Source organism: Notechis scutatus, chromosome 6 (genome assembly GCF_049901735.1).
Source record: "Notechis scutatus isolate UNSWTSFEM ecotype Mainland chromosome 6, rNotScu1.2, whole genome shotgun sequence".
NCBI classification, from domain to species: Eukaryota; Metazoa; Chordata; class Lepidosauria; order Squamata; family Elapidae; genus Notechis; species Notechis scutatus.
The window spans coordinates 72192838-72217569 of record NC_142014.1 but is presented as its reverse complement, the minus strand read 5'-3'; the positions used below and the strand labels follow the sequence as shown (position 1 = coordinate 72217569).

The window sequence follows — 24732 nt, the reverse complement described above, 5'->3', positions numbered from 1 at the left end:
GGGTCATATGATTACCTTTTGCCACCTTCTGGCAAGCGGTGTCAATGGGGAAGCCAACCACACAACGGCAGTGGTTCCCTTAACAACTGTGGCAAGAAGGTCATAAAATGGGGCAACACTCACACGGCCACTGTCTGGCCTAGCAGCAGAAAGGTCGAGCTCAACTGTGGTCGTAAAGCCAAGGACTACCTTGTAATGGAGAAACTACCATAGGGAAGGTCCAGTGATTTCCAGGTGGAACTGGACTCGAACATAAAAATTCTCTGAGCACAAAGATAATCATAAGTAAATGCCTGAGATAGCAAAACATCTTGTAACTATGTGTGCGATTTGCAACAAAGCGGTCACAGCCAGCAAGGGGCCAGATTGATGGGCATTCCAGCGTGGGCAGCTTGTGCAGCCAAGCAAATTAAATGTGAATTGTAAGAAGCTGGTGATGGAGAGGTGTCATTGATCCAAACCGGTCACTGGATACCAGACAGTTCAATTCATTCTCTTATAGCAACACTAGCTCGATACCCGTGCTTCGCTACAAAACTATGTGGTCGGGCTTAGTTTTTGGGAAGGAAAATAAGGGGGGGGGATTCTGCCCAGCATCCATTCGTATTCATCTGGCTAGCATCTTGTCAGTATGTGAGAGAGTTGAGGGCTGTTTGGAAACTGAAGCAGTATTTGCTGTGTGAGCAAGGAGACAGCAAGGAGCCTCGGCGTGGTTTAGCTCAACTGTTCTGTACTAAAGCTGGTTGCTGCCGTGAAACTAAAACTGGAACTCCTCTCCTCTGCTTGTTTTGCATTTGGAACAGATTTCTTTTCAGGTGGGAAGGGGGAGTAGAACTCCTTAGCATCAGAGCGTGTTAATAATAATAATATAGGAAATACTAATGCTCTGATGGTCATTTCGAAAAATCCTTTCTTAGCGAGCACCTAGAAGCCAAAACATACGTGCCAAATTTCAAGTTTCTAGGCTTTATGGTTCTGGAGATTTTGTGATGATGTGTGAGTGGTATTTCGTTTTTATGCAGAGAGAGAGAGAGAGAGAGAGAGAGAGAGAGGGAGGGAGGGAGGGAGGGAGGGAGGGAGAGAGAGAGAGAGAGAGAGAGAAAGAAAGAAAGAAAGAAAGAAAGAAAGAAAGAAAGAAAGAAAGAAAGAAAGAAAGAAAGAAAGAAAGAAAGAAAGAAAGAAAGAATTCCTAATTATAAAGCAGACTGCTGGGAGAAGACCAGGTATTTGCATAACTGTCCCAACAGTGTGACATAGATATGGGCATGCAAAGGCAAATCCGTAGCACCCCCAGTCCAAAATGTTACTTCCCTTTAGTGTAGCAAACGGTACTCGATACCTACAAGGGATGATTTTGAACAATGATCCTTGCTTCTAGTGTAGCAGAAGGCCATTGATAATCTACAAGACATCTTTACAAATGCACCCAAGACGGTTTCATACTGACAACCTTGGCCAAACCACAAGATGCAGCCAACCTTACAAAGGGGTGCTGAGAAAAGTGGCTACTATTTGGTCCTGAAAAAACAAGATTGAGTAGAAATAGAAGAACGTTTCTCAAATACCAGAAGAAATATTACATAAAAACAGAAAAATCAAGACTTATTCCAGGGAGGGAGGAGGAAAGGAGGGAGGGAGGGAGGCAGGCAGGCAGGAAAACATCAAAACTTTGCAGATCTATTTCAAGAAGAAATTGATACACCAGGGTTGGTTTACGACACATTGTGAACAACTGTACTATATTCTTTAATGATCTGATGGAAGAGAAAATCTCCAGTTTAAGCAGCAGCAGTAGCCCTGATTATTTAAATAAGCAAAGCTAATTTATTTCGCTGTTTGGCAGCATATGGCAATAGTTACTAAAAACCCTTAGGAAAACATTATTTTAATCTCTAACAGTAAATGGTTTATTGGATGAGTGCCCTTCATTCAAACCCAGTAACCTAGATTCTTAATAGATATGTGATGAGTGAAATCCGTTTCAAGAGAAATTGGAATGTAGATAAAATTCAATTTATGACAGTAAGTTGGCTGAAAGGCAGGGGAGATTTGGTTCAGATAAATAAAGCCACAGCTTTTTTCCGCTTTTGGTCTGTTTCTTGCTCTAGCTATTCCTGCAGGTTGACAGCTCTGCTCCTGTTTTCTGGGGTCTTGTTCCTGTTTATTATTGGAGGAGGAGAGACTGGGGGTGTTGTGAAAGCTTCTGTCATCATGAGTTAGAACCGAGATGGCCAAACTTCATAATGATCATAACTCAGCTGCAAAAGGCAATCTGTTCCACTGTTTCTTTGAAGAAGTTTCACTTCTCACCCAAGAAGCTTCTTCAGCTCTGACATTCCCCACTATCCTGTCAGAGATGAAGAAGCTTCTTGGATGAGAAGCTAAACATCTTCAAAAGAAAAGAAAAAAAAAACAAGAAAGTCCAGTTGCCTCCTGAAAAAGCACCTTTGGGATTCAGCCTGAGATGTTTCTCCTAAGAATAACTTGCTCTGTTTTGTCAAATCAAAGGTTCACCTAGATTTTCCATCAACATCCAAATAAAATTGGGTTGAGGAGACCTTCCCGGACTCTGTCTTCAAAAGTGATTTTAAATGGGGAAATCCCACTTATATCATGGTCCTCACTTACGGACAAAGTCACGGAGCACATCAACCAACTTATTTCCACGGTGATCCAAGGAACGAATTGTCTCCCTCCAATTTGAAAACCACACTCCTCTTCTGACCCAGCTTCTCTTAATACATGTTCGGTTCTCCTCCCTCAGAAAAAAATCTACAGATTGAATGAATAATGGGAGAGTATCGATTCATCTCCCCCACTTTGCCATGCTGGAATCAAATCTCTTTCGCCGTGTTCTGTCCATACTCTGGCTGCCATTTATCTTGTTCTGAGTCATATAGCACTGCCAGCTTTACGAAGGCAAGACGCACCAGTGGAGGGGTCCCCAAACTTGGCAACTTTAAGACTTGTGGACTTCAACTCCCAGAATTGAAGTTGAAGTCCACCAAGTCTTCAAGTTGCCAAGTTTGGAGACCTCTTCACTAGTGAGAGAATATAGAAAAGAGTATGAACAATTCACTCCTACCGGTGTATGCTGACCTTCTTCACTTATCAGTAGGGAGACTCAAACCTAGGAACACACACACACAGTCAACTTGTACAACATCTGTTAATGTTGTTGACTTTAACAATGATTTCCAATGGAAAGCCAAATGGGCTGCTGAAAGCCCAGTCTTAGAAAGGCATATAAATGACAAAAAAAAGGTGCTAAGGTCTGAATTACCATGTCACTCATAGATAATCCTAAATAGCATTCACACCTCACACAGCGTCTGCCCGGACTCACTGTATGAGTGGGGCATAGATAGCATCCTCCATTCGGTGTGACCGCGGGGTCCCTCATCAAACTGTAGATTACATCATGACCAGGTGTAAGCCATATATTTACAATAGAAAGCGTCTTCACTTATTGCATTACAGTGTTGGTATGCTGGCTTGACAGCCACAGATAGAAAGACATTACAGAGGGTGGTGAGCACAGCACAAAACATTGTGGGCTGTCCCCTGATACCACTAAATGACCTCCCTAGGGCTCGCTGCCTTAGAAGAGTGAGGAAAATCCTCAGGGATGACTAGCATCCCGGTCAGCACTTCTTCACTCTCCTACCATCAGGTAGGAGATAGAGAAGCAGAACCAGCCGCACCAACAGGCTGAAGAACAGTTTCTACCCGTGGACTGTCAGACTTCTGAATGGAAAATAACTTCATGTCAACATAGTGTGATAGACTTGCAGGGCCGGTGTGTTGTGCAACAAGGTCACATAATGTAATAAGATTGGGACTGGGTTAGGGACTTCTGTCCTCGCTGTGAGTTGTGTTGGGGGGATGGAGGCTCAGTCAATCTCATTGTACACATGTTGTACTCCGACAATCAAAGTAATAATGATCCAGTATCTTATTTCTTCAGGTCCGGTATCTGATTTTTTTAAATAGAAATGATGTTACACTTCAATGGTTAGATGGCCTCCTAGACATTGGTATTTGAACATAGGTCTTTTTAACGTTTGTATTTTATTGGCTTCTACTAATCTAGATGAAATGTTAATATATATCACTAATCCATGTATGATATGCCTTGTGCTAAATAAATAAAAACTCTGGCTGCATAAACTGGATACCGATTTTGCATGAGGGCCATGAAATGTTCTGGGAATACTGCCATGAGAAATAGTACTTCATGAGGTCCAGCAAATTTAAGAATTGACCTTGGAGGGCAGACTCTGAATGACAGCGCCTCACTGACTTTTTTTCCCCCTAGCACAATCTACCTCCGTGTAGCTTAAATTCCTTTTTCCCCTCACAAGCTTTAGAAAATTGCTCTCTTGGGTTCCGCTCTTGATCTCAGGTGCTAAACCGTCCCTTCAGCACAACATCTGCACTGTCCTCTCATCTTTCTCCATAGAACCACATCTGCTGATTAGTCTTTTGTGAACATCTTCCAGGTTCTGTAGAGCAGGTGTGTCAAACTCGAGGCCCTGCGGGCAGGATCAGCCTAGGGGGTGCCTAGATCTGGCCCATGGAGCCACCCCAGAAACATCAAAGGACTGGCCTGCAGTGCTTCTACTAGCAAAAATGGGGCTGGGGGGGCACATGCACCTTTCCCCCCTTCCCCCCCAGCTCCATTTTCGCTGGCAGAGGGCTATCAAAACAAACTAAAAACAAAGCAAAAGGAGAAACATTTCCCCTTTTGCATTTGAGCATGCAAGAAGGGACAGGAAAGGAGAAAGGGGAAGAGGAAAGACAAAGAAAAAGATGGGGAGATGGCAAGAGAGCGAGGAAGAAAAAAGAAGGAAAGGGAGGAAGGAAGAAGAAAGGAGAAGGAAGAGGGAAGGAAAAAGGGGAAGGAAGGAAGGAAGGAAGGAAGGAAGGAAGGAAGGAAGGAAGGAAGGAAGGAAGGAAGGAAGGAAGGAAGGAAGGAAGGAAGGAAAAGGAAGGAGGAAGGAAAGGAAGGAAAGAAGGAAGGGAAGGAAGGAAAGGAAGGAAAGGAAAGGAAGGAAAGGAAAGGAAGGAAGGAAGGAAAGGAAGGAAAGGAAGGAAGGAGGGAGGAAAGGAAGGAAGGAAGGAAGGGAAGGAAAGGAAGGGAAGGAAAGGAAAGGAAAGGAAAGGAGGAAGGGAAGGAAGGAAAGGAAGGAAAGGAAAGGAAAGGAAAGGAAAGGAAAGGAAGGAAAGGAAGGAAGGAAGGAAGGAAGGAAGGAAGGAAGGAAGGAAGGAAGGAAGGAAGGAAGGAAGGAAGGAAGGAAGGAAGGAAGGAAGGAAGATTATAATGCGACTGAGTGAGGGTCTCAGGGAAGTCCTGTCTTAGCACTTGGCCAGCACGGGTGCCCCTGACATGCCCAGTGAAACACTCACCATGGCCATGGCCCACATCCCATGGCCCCCACGGTCCTCCAAAGTCAAACACAACCCTGATGTGGCCCTCAAAGAAATCAAGTTTGACACCCCTGCTCTACCCTTCATAAAGGATGCTTGACACAATCCTAGCTTTAAGAGGTTTCATGTGATCAAACTCTCTTTTCCCACCACAGGGGAGAATTTTCTTTCTTTCTTTCTTTCTTTCTTTCTTTCTTTCTTTCTTTCTTTCTTTCTTTCTTTCTTTCTTTCTTTCTTTCTTTCTTTCTTTCTTTCTTCCTTCTTCTTCTTTCTTTCTTTCTTTCCTTCCTTCCTTCTTCCTTCTTTCCTTCCTTCTTTTCTTTCTTCTTTCTTTCTTTCTTTTTTTCTTTCTTTCTTCTTTCTTTCTTTCCTTTCTTCTTTCTTTCCTTCTCTTTCTTTCTTTCTTTTTCTTTCTTTCTTTCTTTCTTTCTTTCTTTCATAATTTTTTAAGCATTTTCCAACAATTTAAAAACATATTTACATTCCCAACAACGTTACAGCATCGTCAACATTCAAATTCATATATCAATTACTATGTTACTTTTATGTCTATAACCAGAACTAGCAGGCGTCCCAGACTAAATAATACTCCATTTCATTTCTATCTTTTAACTCTATGGTCAGCCTGTCCATCTCCGCGCAGTCCAGAATCTTTCTTATCACTGTCCCCTCAGATGGCGTATTTTCCTGTTTCCAGTACTGTGCATATACAATCCTGGCTTCTGTTATTATATGTAAAATAATATATACATCTGTCTTAGTATGATCTCCCCTTAATATTTCTAATAGAAACAGTTCCAGTCTGAATTCATTTTTTCCCCATTATTTCCTCTACAGGGGAGAATTTTCAGTGGCAAAACTAGTACTTGGGAAAAGATTAGAGAAGATTCAAGTTTTCCCCATCTTCAGCAAATTAAAATTTCACTTGAAATGATTTTTTTTAAAAAAGAGTGTGTCCCAATAAACCAGGGGCCTTCAAACTCAACAGCTTTAAGACTTGTGGACTTCAACTCCCAGAATTCCTCCTCCAGTCATGTTAGCTCAGGAATTCTGGGAGTTGAAGTCCACTTAAATTTGCCAATTTTGAAGACCCTTGAAATAAACCAACAAAGCTACATATGTAGATAGTCCTCCACTTACAACAGTTCATTTAGTGACCGTTCAAAGTTACAACGGCAGTGAAATCAAGTGGCTTTTGACTATTTCTCACACTTTCAACCATTGCCACCGTGATCAAAATTCAGACGCTTGGCAACTGACTCATATTTATGATGGTTGCAGTGTCCCAGAGGTCATGGGATCACCTTTTGGGACCTTCTGACAAGCAAAGTCAATGGAGGGCGGGAGAGGAGCCAGATTCACTTAACAACCGGGTTACTCACTTATCAACTGAAGTGATTCACTTAACAACTGTAGCAAGAAAGATCCTAAAATGGGGCAAAACTCACTGAAAAAATGTTTTGCTTAGCAACAGAAATGCTGGGCTCCATTATGATCATAAGTTGAAGACGAGCTATATATATATATATATTTGGTCATCATGTAAAGTGTTGGAAGAATTAACCTTGTGGGTTCAGTTCCAAGTGGGGAAAAAGACACTGAAAACATGGAGGCCGTTTGGAAAGATGATTTAATGGTGGACAAGACCACATGGCTTGGAGCTCCAAAGTGGAAAGGACAATCACATGCTTCAAGATTTTGGGTGAAGGAAAAGAAGGGCTAAAATGCTGAGAGACCCTTAGTTTTATACCCTCTATTGGGCCCCACCATAGTGTTTCCTGTTCCTGTTTAAGAAACGTATCCCATTGGCTCTCAGAACTCCCAGGGGCGGGATTTAACTTAGCTAACTTTGTAGGCTTTGTCTGGACCACATGGCTTCACCTGAGTGCTGGCTGATGCAATCTTCCCAGGCCAGGTGGTGGGATGGGTAGAGGCCTTCGTTACGTAGAATACTCTGGCCCAGGCTTTAATGTCCATCCGTCCCCCCCCGGTTAACAAAGGTGGGGGTGAGTTTCTGCCTCTCTGAGTTGAGTTTCTGTTTCGGAGCAACTTCTCTTTTTAGGGGAAATATTCTGCCTTTTTAATATTTCCTAGGATATTTCATTTTTTTAGGAGAGGGGTAGGTGCTAACTTCCTACAAAAGAATACCTACTTTATTAAAAGAGGGTGGATCAGAACAACATACTTTAAAAAAAAACCCAGTAATGTCACAGTTCCTTTGTTAATTGGCTTACTGGGTACGAAAACGGAAACCAGTTTGGAGAGAAATGGAATGAAGTAATGCTGAATGGGACACGAGTGAACTCTTACCAGGAACGCACAACGCAGCCATGGTTATCCTTAATTGTAATCTTCCTTTTGACCTCATTCTTGCCACTGCTACTTATGGTTTCCCACGCGCATAATTACTGTGTTGTCCTTGCTGTTTTACTTCATGCACCTGACATCAACATCATTATCATCAAGTGGTTAATCTTTGATTGACTGTTTACGGCAACATGGAGTCATAAATGGTCCAGTCAATGCGGTCACCTCCCCAATATATCTTGTACCATCTAATCAGGTGTTGGAAGAAAATATCCTTCTGGGTTCAGTTCCAAGTGGGGAAAAAAGAAATTGGAAACATGGAGGCTGTTTGGAAAGATGGTTTAATGGTGGACAGGACCACATGCCTTGGAGCTCTTGGGTGAAGAAAAAGAAGGCGATGCTGAGACGCCCTGGGTTTTATACCCTCTTTGGGCTTTGAACTTCCTGGAGCACAGGAAGAGTATCCTGATTGGTTGCCGTCAGAGGTCATAGCTAGCTTTGTAGGTGGTCTATGTGCTAAGTTTGGTTGAAACTTGCTGGCTGATGCAATGAAGGGCAATTAAATGGCTCTGCCTGAAGGAGGTAGATCTTTGTTATGTAGAATAGACTGCCTTAATGGTCCATTAACAAAGGTGGAGAGGGGCTGAGTTTCTGCCTCTCTGAGTTTCTACTTTTCTTTTAGGGAAATATTCTGCCTTTTTTAGTATATCCTAAAATATTTCATTTTCCTAGGAGTGTGGGGTGGGTTTTAGCTTTCAACATAGGGAAACTGTGACCAAACCCAGCCCGGAGTAGTTGTTCCACAAGCAACATTTCCACAAATGCCGCTTTAGCCCCAATGTCTAAAACTAACACTGAGCTGATTCATGAAGTGCTTATGTGGCTCAGCTGGCACCCACGGTTTAGCGATGGTGAGAATAGGAAGTTTGGGGTAAGTCCCTAAAGCACGAACCAGAAAGCAGCAGGCGTGGGGGAAATCCCAGAAAGAGAGGGGGGGGGAGGACGGCACCTTAAATCAAGAAAAATGACCCCAAATGACCCAATAATATATAAGCACGCTGCAGTCACAGAATGTCAACTGGCTGAGATATTGTGGGGGGGAAAAGGAAAAGCATACAGAATGAGTAAGAAGACGCTGGCTACATAAATAAGTAAGAAGACCCTGGCTCAGTCCATTTGCTTGGGCCTCACAGAGGAGCACGCAGCCCCTGGGGGCTGTTTAACCCCTTGAAGACCTTCCCCCCCTTTTTTTCAACTGCAATGATTTCATGCTTCTTTTAACGGCCTCCAAGTGGAATACAATATTGACAGGGTTTGTATTCATCTATCTATATACATAAAAGCAAAATACCACTCACACATCATCACAAAATCTCCAGAACCGTAAAGCCTACAAACTTGAAATTTGGCCTGTACGTTCCTCTTGGCTTCTAGGTGCTTACTAAGAAAGGATTTTTCGAAATGACCATCAAAGCATTAGTATTTCCTATATTATTATTAACACGCTCTGATGCTAAGGAGTTCTACTCCCCCTCCCCACCTGAAAAGAAATCTGTTCCAAATGCAAAACACAAGCAGAGGAGAGGAGTTTCAGTTTTAGTTTCACAGCAGAAACCAGCTTTAGTACAGAACAGTTGAGCTAAGCCACGCCCAGGCTCCTTGCTGTCTCCTTCTTGCTCACATAGCAAATACTCTTTCAGATTCCAAATCATCCTCAACTCTCTCACACACTGACAGGACGCCAGCCAGATGAATACCGATGGATGCTGGTAGGCAGAGGCAGAATTTCCCCCCCCCTTATTTTCCTCCCCAAAAACTTGCCTGATCACATAGTTTCATAGTGAAGCACAGGTACCCTGCTAGTTTTATTTATAAAAATGTATTAGCCGCTCATCTTTTACGTTTGAATCGTGCGCCACCCAAGAACTGCTGTTCGGGTGAGGTGGGCAGTCTCCACGTTTAATCTGTACAGGGCAGTCCTCTACTTAAGGACCACACTGAGCTAAGCAAAAACACTTGTTGTAAAGTGAGCTCTGCCCCCATTTTACGACCTTTCTTGTCCCCATTGTTAAAGCGATCCCTGCAACTCTTCAGTTAGTCAACACGGTCGTTAAGACAATCTGGCTTCTCCGTTGACTTTGCTCGTCAGTAGGACACAAAAGGGGATTGCATGATCCCGGGATACTGCAACCGTTATAAATACAGGCCCGATGTCAATTTTGATTCATGTGACTATGGAGATGATGCAACGGTCACAAGCCACCTTTTTCAATGCTGTCATAATTTCAAACAGTCACTAAATGAGTGGTCGTAAGTTGAGAATTACCGATAAATAAATCTTGGAAGTTGCATTAACGGAGGGATACAATCGAGATCAAGTGAGGTACTAATACCACTCTATAAAGCCTTAGTAAGACCACACCTAGAGTACTGCATCCAGTTTTGGTCACTACACTATAAAAAAGATGTTGAGACTCTAGAAAATGTACAGAGAAAAGCAACCAGGATGATTAGACTAGGACTGGAGGCTAAAACATACAATGAATGGTTGCAAGTACTTGGCATGGCTAGTCTAGTGAAGAGACATGATAGCAGTCTTCCAAGATTTGAGGGGCTGCCACAGAGAGGAAGGGGTCAAGCTATTTTCTAAAGCACCCAAAGACCAGACAAGGAATAATGGATGGAAACTGAACAAGGAGAGATTCAACCTGGAAATAAGGAGAAATTCTGTGACAGTGAGAACCATCAACAGTGGGGCAGCTTTGCCTTCGGAAGTTGTGGGAGCATCATCACAGGAAGAGATTGGACTGCCATTTGTCAGAAATGGTGTAGGTTCTCCTACTTGGGCAGCGGGTCGGACTAGATGACCTACAAGGTCCCTTCCAACTCTATCTGTATCAGCACAGCTGGAACAGAATCCCAAGCAGGGACCAGGATATTTTTTGTCCTATTAATCTCTTTTCTTCGTTTCTGTGTGGATCAAACTCTGGTCAGCAGCTTTTCCCGCTACCATCTTGAGTAGCCTCTGAAGAATTTAGCCGTTTTTACATTCCTGGATCATGTATAAATCAGGACTGGGGAGGTTAGGCTCTTCATAAATGTCAAACAGCTGTGGGCAGCCTGGGATATAATAGGTTTGTTCACTGGCAAAGTGAACAGCTGCAGTAACATGAGCCAAAGACTTAAAATAAAAATAAAAAATAACGGTGAATTCCGTCTGGCCAGAGGTTTCAACAAGCGAAACAACTCTAGCTACCTTTTCTTTTGCAATCTATTCTACAACAACTGGGGAAGTCTGTAGAGGTTTTGCCTCCCTCTCCCCTTTTGCTGAGGTCTCCCTAGCAATTCCTCACAAACTTTTTGAGGGTATAGAGAATGGACTACCAGGGTGGACTTTCCCCCGTAAACATCTCCAAGAGGTTACCCAATAATCCGAAGAAGGGTTTTTTTGGGGAGGCGTTCATCTGAGTTGATGGAGGAAATAGGCAAGGGGAGGAAAAAACTCACATAAACAGCTGGAACCATTCTTTTTCTGACTCAAAAAATACACAAAAACCCTCCATTTTCAGAGAAAAGGAAGGCGGGAAAAAAATATAATACTTCTAAGATCTCCTGACAGGAAAGAGAGAGAGAGAGGAACTGAATTCCCCCCCCCCCCCATCTTTCATTCCCTCCGATTTTTTCCCCCCCCATTGTCAGCGGCTAGGTTTGCTGTCTGTTGGTTGACCTGATTTGGAACTGGAAATGGATTGCGAAGTGAAATGCTATAAATAAACGCCCGAGCCCTTAAAATGTGGCTTCTCCAAAACCAAGAAAAAAAAAGAAAAAAAAAACCAAAACACTAGCAACAGCAAAACCCAGAAATCCGTGTTCATACTTGCAAAAGAATGAAGACCCTTTCACACACACACCGAATTGCTCTCCTTGATGCTTTAAAAACAAACAAACCCTGTAGCGTTTTTGCTGGCTAAATTAGAGAGGGGGAAAAAAAAGGGGGGGGATGAACAGCCTTAAACCTGTGCCTGTGCAAACACACAAAATATTGGTGCTTCTTCCCACCATATGGAGCAAAAAAACTCTGCTTAATCCGAAACCCGCATTTCGCTTCGTTTTTAGGAAAGAAGAATGACCCCAGTATAGGAAGGCCGGGGGGGGGAGAGGAAGGAATCCAATGATTGACAGCAATCGTTTATTTTCTATTTTTATTCTTGCCTTGTCGACCCTTGTCTCTGTGGATGCTATCGGAGCGTGCAAGGCGTAGCAAGGATGCGTTTATCAAAGATGCATCCAAACTAACGCTCGATTCTTTCTTTTTTTCAAAAAAACAAAACAAAATTGTTATTATTTGCGAGAGGAGGTTGTTTTTGTGAATGGGGGAACGGGGACCAGATCGCTTGCACCCCGCCAGCAAGTCAGCATCTCTCACCATCTCACCCCTTCGCAATTCTTACAGTACCTTCATCTTGACAGCAAAATCCGCTCCAATTTCTCCAAGCAGGCGGGAAAAAAAAAAGAGATTTGGGAAGATCTCTTTTTTTCTTCTTCTTCTTGTTCTTCTTCTTCTTCTTCTTGACGGATCTCTGCACGGCTGCAGCTGACAGGAGGCAAGTCCTCCTCCTTCTCTCCCCCACTCCTCTTCCCGGGTTCCTCAGCAGCCTTGATGGGTGAGTGGAGGGAGGGGGGGGGGAGGAACCGGAGCGAAAGGCAGGCAGCCGTTGATCAAGACACGTTGCAGCCGCGAATGAAGCCGCTTCCCTTCGCAGCGGAGAGCCAAGCGACCCGGCTCGGATTGCATCACTGGTAGGAAGCGGCGCCTTTTTCCTCGAAGCTCCGCTAGGGGGCAGCAAAGGACGAGAGGAGGGAGGAGGGGGGGCAAGGAACTTTGAGGAGGCGAAGGCGCGCTCTCATTGGTCGGCTGTTGCAAAGCGAGCTTGAAAGCAGGAGGGACGTCGGCCGAAATTTCACGTGGCTGCCCCCCAAAAAAAAAACACACACAAAAAAAACCCCAGCGATCATCTCTCCGGTTTTTGACAAGCCGACTCCGACTGGCCAGGAAGAAGAGGCTGCAATTGGAATGTGGATTGGTTTGTTTGTTTGTTTGCTTGCTTGTTTGTCAAGCGTGTATGAGAAAACAAGTACCTGTCAATGAATACTTCAGCTTCAACCATAACAACACAAGAGCACACAATAGATACAAACTCAAAGTTAACCGCACCAAACTTGATTGCAGGAAATACGACTTCAGCAATAGAGTGGTCAATGTCTGGAATACTCTACCCGACTCTGTGGTTTCTTCCCCAAACCCCAAAAACTTTAACCTTAGACTGTCTACTATTGACCTCACCCCTTTCCTAAGAGGTCTGTAGGGGGCGTGCATAAGCGCACCAACGTGCCTACCGTCCCTGTCCTATTGTTTCTCTTATTCTTCTTTTATTTTTCTTATATGTACCCATTTCATGTATTCACAACTATGTATACACTTATACTTATTATCTTGTAAACAATTGGCAAATCAAATCAATAAATAAATAAATAAAATAAAGTATGAGTATGAACATAGAAACAGAAGTCCGATCTAAATATAGTATATAAAAACCATAAGTTGCAATGTGCTACCTGCAAATGAATACTTCAGCTTCAGTCATAACAATACAAGAGCACGCAATAGATACAAACTCAAGGTTAACCGCACCAAACTTGACTGCAGGAAATACGACTTCAGCATACTCTACCTGACTCTGTGGTTTCTTCCCCAAACCCCAAAAACTTTAACTTTAGACTTGTTGACCTCACCCCCTTCCTAAGAGGCCTGTAGGGGGCGTGCATAAGCGCACCAATCGTGCCTACCGTCCCTGTCCTATTGTTTCTTTTTATTTTTCTTATAAGTATCTATCTCATGTATTCAAAACTATATTTATTCCTGTATCTTGTAAGCGATTGACAAATCAAATAAATACTAAAAAAAAAAATACTAAAAACAGGTATAAGTGTATACATAACAAATGAGTATGAATAAATGGGAACAATAGGACAGGGACGGTAGGCGCGCAGGTGTGCTTATGCACGCTCCCTTACAGACCTCTTAGGAATGGAGTGAAGTCCATGGTAGATAGTTTTAAGGTTAGTTTTGGGCGTTTAAGTAATGGTGGGATTCAATTTTTCTTACTACCGGTTCTGTGGGCGTGGCTTAGTGGGTGTGGTGTGTGGCTTGATGAAGGTGGCTTGGTGGGCATGGCAGGGGAAGGATACTGCAAAATCCCCATTCCCTCCCCACCCCAACTAACCTGCTTTCCAGCTCCGTTCTCCTGTGCAGGGCAACAAAAGAAGAGCCAACCAATCAGCTGGGACTCAATGGGAGGCAGAGAATTGATGGGGTTGGCAGGGACAGTCAGAGATGGTATTTGCCAGTTCTCCAAACTACTCAAAATTTCTGCTACCGGTTCTCCAGAACTGGTCAGAACCTGCTCAATACCACCTCTGAGTTTGAGGATGTAACAACAGAGTCAGGTAGTGAGTTCCAGGCGTTGACCACTCTTTTGCTGAAGTCGTATTTTCTGCAATCGATTTTGGAGCGGTTTACTTTGAGTCTGTATCTATTGTTTGCCCGTTTGCGGTTGAAGCTGAAGAAGTCATTGACGGGCAGGACGTTGTAGCAGACAATTTTGTGTACTAAGCTTAGGTCACGCCGTGGGCAGCATAGTTCTAGGTTGAATGAATGAATGAATTCTTTATTGGCCAAGTGTTATTGGACACACAAGGAATTTGTCCTGGTGCATATGTTCTCAGTATACATAAAAGATACATTCGTCAAGAGTCAAGGATCGTAAGGTACAGCACTTAATGATAGTCATAGGGTACAATCAGCAATCAAATCATACTAGGAAACAGTCGATATAAATCATAAGGATACAAGCAACAAAGTTACAGTCACCCAAGTGATGAAAATGGGTATGGAGCCTTCTTGAAACAGCTGAAAGGATTGTGTTGTAAACTGGAGATAGATGTCATATCCTTCTCCCTCTGTTGAAAGAGGGCTTGTTCAGGTGACCCTGATGATACAAATAAACCTCCAAGTGGCCTCCACAACTCACTAAAACGATGCAAATGACCAGCTGTCTGCAAGGAGTGTAAATCCTTCCATTCCCCACCATCCAGTCAGAACTGAAGAAGTTTCTTGGATGAGAAGTGAAAGGTCTTCAAAGAAAAACCAGAAAGTCCAGTTGCCTCTTGAAAAATGCACCTTTGGGACTCTCACTAAGAATCAGTGCTGACTTGATGATGATGCACAATCTCTTTTTTAAATTGATTAAAACTTTTTTTCTTTAAAATCTATCTCCTAAAACGGTGTCAGTGCTCCATCTTCACCTTGCATCAGAGACGGACATATACTCAAACAAACTAAGGGGTTTTTCATCAGAGATCATAGGCTGAAAAATATAACCCAAAGTTCATCCATTATGATGAACTCTTGTTTTGGCTAACTGTGGACGTGACTATTGCTAAGTCAAAACTGAAACAGATTTCGAACAGTTTTCTAAGCCCCAAGGGATCATGTGGTTGCTGTTCAGTTGCTAAGTCATGTCTGACTCTTTGTAACTGCATGGACTATGGCAGGGGTGTCCAACCTTGGCAACTTTAAGACTTGTGGACTTCAACTCCAAGAATTCCTCAGCCAGCTTTGCTGGCTGAGGAATTCTTGGAGTTGAAGTCCACAAGTCTTAAAGTTGCCAAGGTTGGACACACCTGGACTATATAGCACAGCAGGCCCCTCTTGTACTGTTTCCTGGAGTTTATCCAAACTCACGTTCATTGCATCAACTGATCATATAGAGCAGGGGTGTCATAATCAAGGCCTACAAGCCGGAATCAGCCTATGGCATGCTTAAATCCAAGATGTGGGGCCGGCCTAGAAATATCAAGGGACCGGGCCTGCAGTGACTCTGACAGCTAAAACGGGATGCACGCACCCCTCTCACCGCCTTGTTTTCACCCTCCATGGCCTCCTGCTGCACTCCTGCTGCACCTAAAACAGGCCGAAAAACGGGCCTAAAATGGCTGAAAAACGCAGGAGGGTAAAAACAAGGTTCAATGGGGCCGCGCATGGACCCCCCCCGTGCCTCATTTTGGCCATCAGGGTGCTTCAGGAGGCCTCTGTCCCCCTCACCGCTGCCCCCTCAGCCCGGCCCACAGAGAACTACAATGCTGATCCGGCCTTCAAAGAAATCCAGTTTGACACCCTGAGATAGAGGTAGCCCTCGACGTACAACAGTTCATTTAGTGACTGTTCAAAGTTACAATGGCACTGGAAAAAAAGTGACTTATGACCATTTTTCACACTTATGACCGTTGCAGCATCCCTCATGGTCGTGAGATCAAAATTCAGATACTTGGCCAGTGGCTCACACTGAAAACTGTTGCAATGTCCCAAGGTCATGCGATCCCCTTTTACAACCTTCTGAAAAGCAAAGTCCATGGGGGAATCCAGATCCACGTAACAACCATGTTACTAACTTAGCAAATGCAGTGATTCACTTAACAACGGTGGCAAGAAAAGTCATAAAATGGGACAAACTCCGTTAACAAGTGTTTCGCTTTTAGCAACATAAATTTTGGGCTCAGTTGTGTTTCGTAACTCGAAGACTACCTGTAATGCCTTATTTACTTAATTTTATAGCTTGCCTTTATTTATTTTGTAAACAACTGAAGGCTGTAATCCTATCTAACGCTCCTTCTTTCTCCTATTTTTCCCACAACAACCCTGTGAGGTGAGTTGGGCTGAGGGAGAGTGACTGGTGACCCAGCTGGTTAAAGTGGGACGAGAACTTGGCAGAACTGGTAGTAAAAAAAACCTCTGACGATCAGCTGAGAGGAGAGGAGAGGTCCAATCCTGGCTCTGTCTGGTTGCCAGCTGACATCACTCTGCCTTCCTCCAACTAGGTGTAAGAATGACCTTGGTTCCCAAGAGAAAATATTTTGTTTTGGCTACAGAATCCCAACTATCTCAACTCCCTGCTCCGCATCCCTCAGCTCTAGTGTGGCAACACTGAAGCTGTCAAAAATGACTTCGGTCAGGTCACCTTCAAGGTTGACAGGCCTTCAGCTTGCTCCACAAGTCCCAAACCATTCTACCACACCGTATTCAGATGAACTTGAGCTAGGATTAAAAAACATTTCAGATGAAATACACGGACGCGTTTGCAATTCCAGAAACTCCCCTTTGAACAGTGAGATGCTGCAGTGTTTGAAGAGGTACAAACATTCCATTTTAGCAAAGCAGCCTGAACTGATTGAAGTTGTCAAGACAAACCCAGCTCTGCCGCTTCTTTCTTCTTCCATCGATACCTTTTGATCCCCATCCTCAGGTCTTAGAACAGACAGGAAGATGCAAATAAGTCTTTACAAGATCAGAAGGCAGAGAGTGAAGGTTACCATGGAAATGTTCAAATAATAAGTCAGCAGTGAATGATGATGCTCAGGACTATTTGCCAACCAGCTCAGCGGGCTACAAAAATAGCATCTAGTAACTGAACGGGCTAGACTAGTTTTGGGGTGAGCTTAGTGCCCAAGATTTCTCACCATAGAACATCATTTCAGAGGGTGGGGGTAAGAATAATTGAATAGTTACCTTCAAGCAGCACAGTAACCCAGAATAACAAAATACAGGACCTAGATTCAAACCACAGATGTCTTCATTTGTTGATTCAGGAAAGGAACCAGATGTTTTCATCATGCATTAAGAATCTGGGCATTGCTGTAAACTATTATACGGTGTATCGTGCGTTCCAACAATCTGTCTCACCTTGTTTAGACTAGGAAGGGAAAGAGGGTTGCATTTGACTAGTAGCTGGGTGGAGAAGCTCTAGAGCCATGATGGCAAACCTATGGCACGCCTACCGCAGGTGGCACACAGAGCTATTTGTGTGGGCACACGAGCCCCAGCCAAACTTAATTTGCACTGTGCATGCACGCGCCTCCCAGCTGATCTTCAGCCCGTTTGAGGCTGTTTTTGCCCTCCCAAAGGCTCAAGGGAAGCCTCTGCAGCCTCGGGAGGCCGAAAAACGGGCCTTCCGGAAATACCGGATGTGCCGAAACGGGCCCGTTTTCAGCCTCTCAGGGCTCCAGAGGCTTCCCTTGAGCCTTTGGGAGGGCGAAAACGGCCTCAAATGGGCAGAAAATCGGCTGGGAGGCATGCATATGCGCACTGCAAGTAAGGGGTTGGGGCAGGGGTATTGCACGTGCATACACAGTGTGTGTGTGTGCATTGCATTGTGGGTGCTGGCGCACGTTTTTGGCACACAGCAAAAAGATTCGTTATCACTGCTCTAGAGCAGGGTGTCAAACTCAAATTCATCGGGGCCGCATCAGCAGTTTGGTCCCCATCAAAGGGCCGGTTGTATCTGTAGGTCTATGTGTCCACTCTTTATTATCATAAATTAATGTCACTGCATTCAATTATTACTGTTTTTTGTAATAATGTAGTAATAACTAGCTCTGAAAGCAGAAACATAGTCAGAATAATGACAAGTAGATATTCAAATGTACAATTATTGTACAATGTATTGAAAAATGTTTTTGGTAACAAACATTAATTTTTTAAACATACAAATATTGCCAAACACTGTTTATTAAACATATGGAAAACACAAGGCATTACCTTTTTTTTAACTTTACTGACTAGATGGCTGACATCGTTTTCCTAAGGTCAGTCCATCGATGTTTGGCGTTAGGTCTTGTGCCCCCTCCATTTACTTTACTTACCTTTTACTTCTTTCTTTCTTTTACTTCTTTCTTCTTGCTCCTCTCCGCGGCGTCATGCGCTCCTCTGATCCCTGGAGATGTCGGGCGGACGTCACGTGATGGCGTCACGTCCGACACCCAGGGAGCAGTGCGGGGCAGGAAGAAGTCGGGCCAGGTCCCGGAAGGTAAGTAAATTTTTTTTTTCTTTAACTTGAGCCATTTTTAAAATGAATTTACTCCGTGCAGGCACGGAGTAAATTCATTGAAAAAAAAGGGAGGCTGCAAGGCTGGCGACGGCACCGCGGCCATCAGACGAGGTCTGGCGGGCGGTTGTGTGGGCCTTGTGTTTGACACCCCTGCTCTAGAGAATCTCAAAGCTGGCTTGAGGAATTCTGGGTATTGAGGTCCACAAGTCTTTTAAGTTGCCAATTGGGAGACCCTTCTGTAGACCATAGTGGAAAATCAGTCAAAACCCAGAAGAAAATAAACCCAGTCACTTTCATACAGACCTTGAATCCAAGGAGAGGACTCTTGTATACCATGCTATTATGAATAGTGTTGTGCTTATGTTTCATTGTGTTTTGTGAACTCAGATTCTGCAGCTAAACTACTATATTGTAAATCTTGGCTTGGCCAGTCATGTATAACTATAAAGTGTATTGAATTTTAAGTTTTTTTTTATTGTTTGGGGGTCACCCAGGGTTATGCTGCCTAAGGTGGATGGCTATATAAATCAAGTAAATATTATTTGTGATGTATATAGATGGCCTTTAAAAGGCAGGAAAGATGTATTAAGCTGGCTGGGTTTGTATATTCCACTAAGTGATTATTTAATCTCAGTTTACTGACTAAAGCAATTCTGCCTTGATTGATGCACTGGGCTAAACCATGAATCAAGATTCATAAATTAAATGTCTGGTTGAGATATTTTGTGTGTGTTTTTTAATACATCTGTAACAAAGCTGTTATCATTAAAGATATATCCAAATGCAGGAAGTCTTCAACTGTAAAGGACTTAAAGAGAAAATATTTGACTTGTAAAACATAGTGGTTTACTAGGATTGCTTTCACTTGTGACTTTTCATATATTGGTTTCCATTGGTAAGATAATAACAAGATGTCAAGTCAGCATCAAATATTTTTCTGATTGCTGTAAGCCACTCATTGTAGCCCCATGCTGAGATGGATGGCAAATAAATTTAGCAAATAAATAAATAAATTTTGGCAACCCACAGTAACAAATGTATATTTTTGAAACTGGGATATTTACAATGTTTGAAATTACAGTGACACTTAGCACTCATATTTCAGGCCGTAAACACTTCATAGGCCCTTACTGAGCAAGCTGCATCCATTCCAAAGCTGTTTCTTGAAATCTATTCAGTTCTACTTGCAGCATAAATTATTACTGCAGGGGGATATAAGGAATAAATCATCTGAAGTTGAGATTTTTTTTTTTTAATTTGAAGGGCTATTTACTGCAGATAATTCTTGCAATCATTGCTTACATCCATTGTTCTCTTTTGCTGCTCCAGACGGGCAATCTGTTAAACCACTTCCTTCAGTGAGAAAAAAGCAACTCAGTTAAAATCCTACATTTAATTCCGTCTATACCCTCCTTTTCCATTCTTGTATGTGCTCCGTCTACAATTTATTTTCTTTACAAAATTCCGAAGCACTTTTTTAAAAAAGAAATCCCTGCAGGATTGACTCTGAATGGGCATAGTGGGTCAGATACTGTGCTACGCAGGTTTATGGTTTTGAGAGTAGGGCAATGTAAACAAACACACAACTTGTTATCTCTCTGGATTTTTAACACACCACGCTCCAAACACAACTTTGCCTGTGCGACAATCAAGAGGGAAAAGGAAAGAGGAGACAATTGGGAAGGGAATTGGTTAATGGGTAAGGCAAGAGACACGTTAGCATTCTAATCCCTAGGTTTAAAGCAAAATTGCGCATCTGGAATCTTAATGCTGTTTAAGTAGCCTCAAAAATGTTGGGACTCCTTCCAAAACTGCCACATAATTAATGGGGAAGAAGAAAATTATGAAGTCATAAAGCAGTGAGTAGTGTAGGTTAATGAATGGATTTTGGCCCTCTGTGCTCATTTGGGGCAGTGTGACAACTGGAGATCCAACAACTTTATAAGGAAATAGCCCCCTAACAGGCATTTAAGGACTTTGGAAATACTTTATAGCTCAGGGGTACCCAAACTTGGCAAGTTTAAAACTTGTAGACTTCAACTCCCAGAATTCCTCAGCCAGCTATGTTGGCTGAGGAATATTGGGAGTTAAAAGTCTACAAGTCTTAAAGTTGCCAAGTTTGGAGACCTCTGATAAAGCTTTTCATGACTCTGCTTGGATTCAGGAGTGAAGGTTGAGTGTTTGACAATGGTTTAAGCCAGGGATCTCCAACCTTGGCAACTTTTAAGACTTGTGGTCTTCAGCTCCCAGAATTCTGCAGTCAGCATGAATTCTGAAACTTGAAGTCCACAAGTTTTCAAGTTGCCAAGCTTGGAAATCCCTGGTCTAAGCTACTTTCTGCAATCTTGGGAGATCCAAATTGTTTAGGAATTTGTTCATTGTAATGGTGAGAGATCTTAATGGTGGGTAATTTACTTTTCGCAAGCAAAATGAATCATGTAATTCTGTGGCCAAGTAGATGTGAAATTCATATTTCACCTGCACAACAATCTTGTGGGTTTGCCTCCCTCCATTCATGACAAATTCAGTCTGGATCAGGACTTTAACATCTGGCTGTGGGAAAAGAGAACCTCACAACTTCTTTAATCAACATCATTCCCTTCCCCCCTACAGAAAAAAGGAATCAAGGACACTAATTTGTATTTTGTTAAGGTATAAGGTAGCCAATGTCATTAAAACACTAAAGGACAGACTAAATGTTCCATCCGACTCATGTTAAGGTGCTGGTCCTAGCAAGCCCTTTCTATGGTTCACACAAATGGAAAGATGCTCAGATTCTGATGAATAAGGATTCTAGCTTAGGTTGACATAGCATCTAGAGACACCCATTGTGATGTTTTATTTTGTTTTAAAAAATTGCTATTTTTTGTTTTGTTTTGCTTTACAATCAGTCCTGACTCCTGGTAACTACAGAGCAAGTCCATGAAGTTTTCTAGACAACATTTTTGGAAGTGGTTTTTCTTTGTCTTTTTTTTTTTTTTTAAAAAAAACCTTTTGTTTCTATTGCAATTTTCACAAATACAAATCTCATTTATATTTGTAACAGCGTTTTGGCATCGACAAATACATATATCTTATATATCTTATTATTACACATCTACTTTAATAATCTTTTAATAATCCATTCTTCCTAATCTGAATACCTATTTTTATATACACATTTAGATTTGCATCACTTAAGGTCTCTTGCTTTATAACAATAATCAATTCTTCCTAATCTTTATACCTATTTTTTAACCACTCATACCATTTATCCCATATTAGATAATATTCAGAATCTTCCTTGTCTTTCATTTCTAGTCCATTCCAATATTTTTTTGTATGACTAATTCTTCTGAAGGAGTGTTAGCTCCTTTCCATAATTGCACAAAAGCTATTCTGGCTGTTGTCAAAATATGTAATATAATATATTTAATATTTTTTAGAGTATTGGCCTGTAATTATACCTAATAAAAAGAACTCCGGTTGAGTTCAATTTGATGCTTGGTGATCTCTTGCAGCCAGTTCTTTATTTTAACCCAATATTTCCTGGTCTCGGAGCACAACCACCATTCTTTGTCTTACTTAGGGGCTGAGAGGGGGAATGGCCCAAAGTCAGTTAGGCAAAACTAGACCCCAGATTTCTCTGTTCTTGTCCATCACCTTCCCACCTCATTATAAAGAAGGAAACTGGATAAAGCGCTCTTGTGTAAACCTACAGGGGTATCTTGGTACTCATCAAAATTGGTACTTAATATATTTTGTCATGAAAATTTTGTCCCATTACTCGGTTTGTTTGGCACTCGAAACACAAGCTAGATATCAGGGTTCCAGCAATTGCCCTAATTAAATCATGAGCCTCGGGCCAAGCTCCAAAAGAATTCAAAAGATTTAACCTAAATGAAGTCAACTCTGGCATATGTAATTTGCAGTCACCTGTGACTCTGTTTCCCTCCTCCCCCCTGGATGTATCATAAATCAGATTCTCCAATGAAGAGGGGCTGGGTGTCATCAATCACGTTTTCCAATGAAGGATTTTCGGGGGCAGAAGATCCGGTAGCCTAGCTACAACCTTTTTAAGATAAGCATGGAATGTACTTCTGGTTTTAAACTGCTGTACTGCTCCTTCAGACACCCCCCCAATTTATTGCAAATGGAACAGGCCTAGGAATGTTTTACGAGTTGACACTAGAACTTGTTGGCGTCAGCTGCCTTGTGACTACACTATTCCTTACGGGGAAATACTTATGGGGTTGTTTGATACTCATCATTTTTGGTACTCATCGTTTTTGGTACTCATTGTGCCTCCCAGAACCAATTAATGATGAGTACCGAGGTACCACTGGTATATATAGCTGAACAGGATCTCCCTTCCTAGATAGTGGGGAAAATAGTGCATTTTTAATAGTCAGGTAATGACACGATTGGCGATTAGTACGTAGAAAAAGTACCCATTTATTCAAGGTATGACAAGTATATTTACAATATAGTCTCCAAAACAAGATCCTTATGTGATTTTTCAAGCAATCAAGAATTACACTTAAATGGGGAGATCGTATTTGTTACAGAAGATATTATCTCTGCAAATGATTACAACATACAAGGCTCAGTTCTAGGTATGTTTACCCTTGGAAATGAGCCTCAATGTAGTGCAAGCACAATGATACAAACATAAAGACAGCCTTAAGGTTAAAGAATCGTTCAGTCATCTATCGCAATGCCAATTCTGTAAAAACTAAATTTTGTTAACTGCTAAGGGATAGGATCTTAGAAGTTGCAAGGATTATATTTTGCTCCCTGGACGTAAACGTAATAGCATGTTTTAAACCACACAACACAGCAAACTAGTTTAAATCAAATCAAATTCTCTGGATCCTTTGTGTGTGTGAAAGAGCAGTGAAAGTGAAATATACTATCACTTGCAGCCTTCCATTGGTTCTTAAGCAACTCTAGAGGGTTTAATAGGAGGGTCAAGATAACAGAACAGCAGTGGTATTAGATTGCACTCTTCTGACTTAAAAACTACTCTTTTGAATTTTTTAAAAAGTGTTTTGAATTTTAATGTGAATCTTAGAAAAGTGAAAGGATGCCATCCGAAGTGGACAGCGTAAGAAGCAAATTGTCTTCGCTTTATTTTCTAGAGCACCATGACACTATGCTTGTTATTTAACCAAAGTCTCACCTACATTTAAGTAAATTATGACTTAACCAGAATGTCAGATGGGTGTGATGAATTAAGTGATGGGGTCTGATAATGTTTTGAGGAGATTATGCCCCAAAATGACTGGAAGGAATTTTTTTCTCCGCTACCTTCACAACATGGAAAAGAAACAAAAATGGGAAGATTTTTATTCCTTTTGCGTTAGGAATCCTTCTTACTTGGTAGTGGGTTGTTGGAGACTTAATACTCAAATGAGGCTCATTGTATAATATAAGGAAGATAATCTGGCAGCCTGATCCTTCTGGAAAGAGTCCTGAGATTGCAAAACATCTGAAGAAACCCAAATTTATAGCTCTAAGGACATGTGCATTGCTCCAAATCTTAAGCATCTCTCCCAGCCCACAAACTACAACTGAAATGGTTTAAAATATGAGAGTCAATTAAAAATTCTTTTCTACAGCCAAAATATCAAATAAGAACTAGAGCATACATAGCAAAGATATTTAAGGTTTAAGTTTTGAGCATGGCCTGCTCAACTCAACAGGATTCTATTTAAAATAATTAGAGGCAGAGTCTGCAATATAAAACAATACCCCATGTTACCAGTGTTGCAGGTACAATTAGATCAGTGCTATCTATTTTAAGACAGAAAACAACCACCTAGAGCAGGATTCCCCAATCCTTGGGCCGGGCCCCACTATTGGGTCCTGAGCCCTTCGGAACTGGACTGTGGAAGTGGTGGGCGAATGCGTAGGTGGGCGCCTCCTTACATAGGTGAGCCACGGGAAGCGTGGGCACACATGTTCCATTTGTACAAGTGGCAGGTGTGCTTGCCTGCCACTCATGCAAATGGAGCTATGCACGGCCATGCGCTTGCCTTCTGCTCTTATGGAACCATCCCCTCCACCCCGC

At 42.3% G+C, this 24732-nt stretch overlaps 1 protein-coding gene across 2 annotated transcripts in view; it reads right to left on the bottom strand.

The window, feature by feature from the left end:
• The window catches only part of BCAT1 (branched chain amino acid transaminase 1), a 51554-nt gene extending 39010 nt beyond the window's left edge, over positions 1-12544 (bottom strand). Inside the window, exon 1 of one of the 2 annotated variants that reach the window (XM_087968764.1) lies at positions 12194-12544. In XM_087968764.1, coding sequence (XP_087824890.1) covers positions 12194-12199 — 6 coding nt within the window. In that variant the 5' untranslated portion in view covers positions 12200-12544. The remainder of the gene's footprint in view (positions 1-12193) is intronic. The other variant, XM_087968763.1, reaches the window with a different exon arrangement.
• Positions 12545-24732: the final 12188 nt, after the last annotated feature.